The following is a 1,707-nucleotide window of genomic DNA, read 5'->3' as shown; positions in this document are numbered from 1 at the left end:
GCCGGCTGCGGGACGCCTCCTCCGCCACCCGCTCCCGGGCCAGCCGCAGCTGCTGGCATCGGCCCGCCACGCCCTCCAGCTCTTCTGCCAGGTTGTCGCGCGCCACCTCGGCCGCGTGCTTCTCCCGCCAGCGCTGGTCGACGAGGGCCCGCAGGGCCGTCAACTCTTCGTCGGCACGGGCCCGCCAGGAGGTGTCCCCAGACTGTGCCCGGAGACCCCCAAGCTCCGCGCTGAGCAGCTCATTCTGCTCCTCTAGCGCCTTGACCCGGGCCAAGTAAGCCTCCAGGCGCCGATTGAGCTCCCACATCTGAAAAGATTCCTCCCCCATGCAGCCCTCCATCCTGCTCGTCTGACCCACCGAGGGTGGACAGCCGCGGCGCACTGGGAGAAGGGAGCGGCTCTCAAAGCTTTTAGGAGGAAAGAGAAAAGGACACCGACGGGGACAATGACAGGGCGGGGCGGGGCGGGGCGCAGCCTGAGCGACTGAGAGTCAGGAGCGGGAGCGAGGCTATTCATACTCCCGCCAGCCGGGCGGGAAAAGGGGTGGGACCCAGGCCTTAACCCCTTAGAGTTCAGGGAAACGGCTGCAACCTCTGTCCCTGCTTCCCCAGGGTCCTGGAAAGTAGAACTAAAGAACCCATGTCCTGGAGAATCCGTCCTGATGGCGGTGTCTTGCTGAAGGAAGAGGCCTGAGAAAGGGTCGTAAGCCCCGAAAAAAGCAGACGATTCACAGAACTGAGCCTGGGGACGGGGTGCCCGGAGTTTCCGGCCTGGGAAGGTGTGCGAATCTGTTACTTGGCACACTCAAGAGAGCTATCACTTACTGAATTCCCCCAGGACTTAGTTTTCTCGTTCATAAAATGGGACAGATAATGGAAATCTCGTGGGCTGCTGAAAGGATAGATGTGGCCGTGATTTTTGTAAATAGTAAATGCACACCGTCCTGAAATACTGAAGGGAAGAAAGCATTGCAGAGAGAATCGGGAGAGACACTGCCTGGAAAACAAGAACAGGTATCTGATATTGGGAGACACACACACTCAAGCACATACCCTATGGTCTCAGTCTCCATCCGGAAAGGAGAGACCAGGCAAAGGGGTGTAGTGGACTTAGGCATGTTTTCCCCTCCATCCTCCCTACAACTCTTCCGTATAACTACTGAGGTCCACTTTAGGAAGTTCTCTCCCAGTTCTCAGGAAGGGCACCGCACCCTGTCGGGGTCAGAGATTTTGGGCTGAGGGCGCCCCCTGGTGACGTGCGGATCAGGTTTAGAAGAGGAAGCAGAAGGAAGAGGCACCTCGTTTGTCCATAACCACCAGCCCAAGTTTATCGAGCCTTTGTGGTGTGCCAAATCCTGTTCTATCATTTTACTTACATTGTCTGACTTAATCCTCAAAACAGTCTTTCAAGGATTCTATAGTTCAGGAAACGGAGAGCTCACTGAGGGTAGGAGTAGTCGGGAAGGCTTTCTGGAAGAGGGGTTGTCCTTGAGTTGGATGGTAAGGGATAGGTGGTATTTGGGGTAATAAAGAAGAAAAAGGGAGGAGACTCAGGGATAATGAGACAGAGGGGGATCTTTGGGGGATGAATTTCTACTCACGTAAATCCAAATTAGTCTGCAAGTGTTAATTGAGCATCTACTATGTGTCAGCACCAAAGAGATTGCAGGGACCCTGTCCCAGCCCCGGAAATGCTCATAGTTTGGTA

General features: G+C 55.5%; 1 protein-coding gene across 1 annotated transcript in view; it reads right to left on the bottom strand.

Moving 5' to 3' along the window:
• Nucleotides 1–340, bottom strand: part of NES (nestin) — an 8,152-nt gene extending 7,812 nt beyond the window's left edge. Inside the window, exon 1 of the mRNA XM_008570425.1 lies at nt 3–340. Within this exon, the coding sequence (XP_008568647.1) occupies nt 3–340 (338 nt within the window). The remainder of the gene's footprint in view (nt 1–2) is intronic.
• Nucleotides 341–1,707: the final 1,367 nt, after the last annotated feature.

Source organism: Galeopterus variegatus, unplaced genomic scaffold (assembly GCF_000696425.1).
Source record: "Galeopterus variegatus unplaced genomic scaffold, G_variegatus-3.0.2 Scaffold33, whole genome shotgun sequence".
NCBI lineage: Eukaryota > Metazoa > Chordata > Mammalia > Dermoptera > Cynocephalidae > Galeopterus > Galeopterus variegatus.
This window is presented reverse-complemented; position numbering and strand designations above follow the sequence as displayed.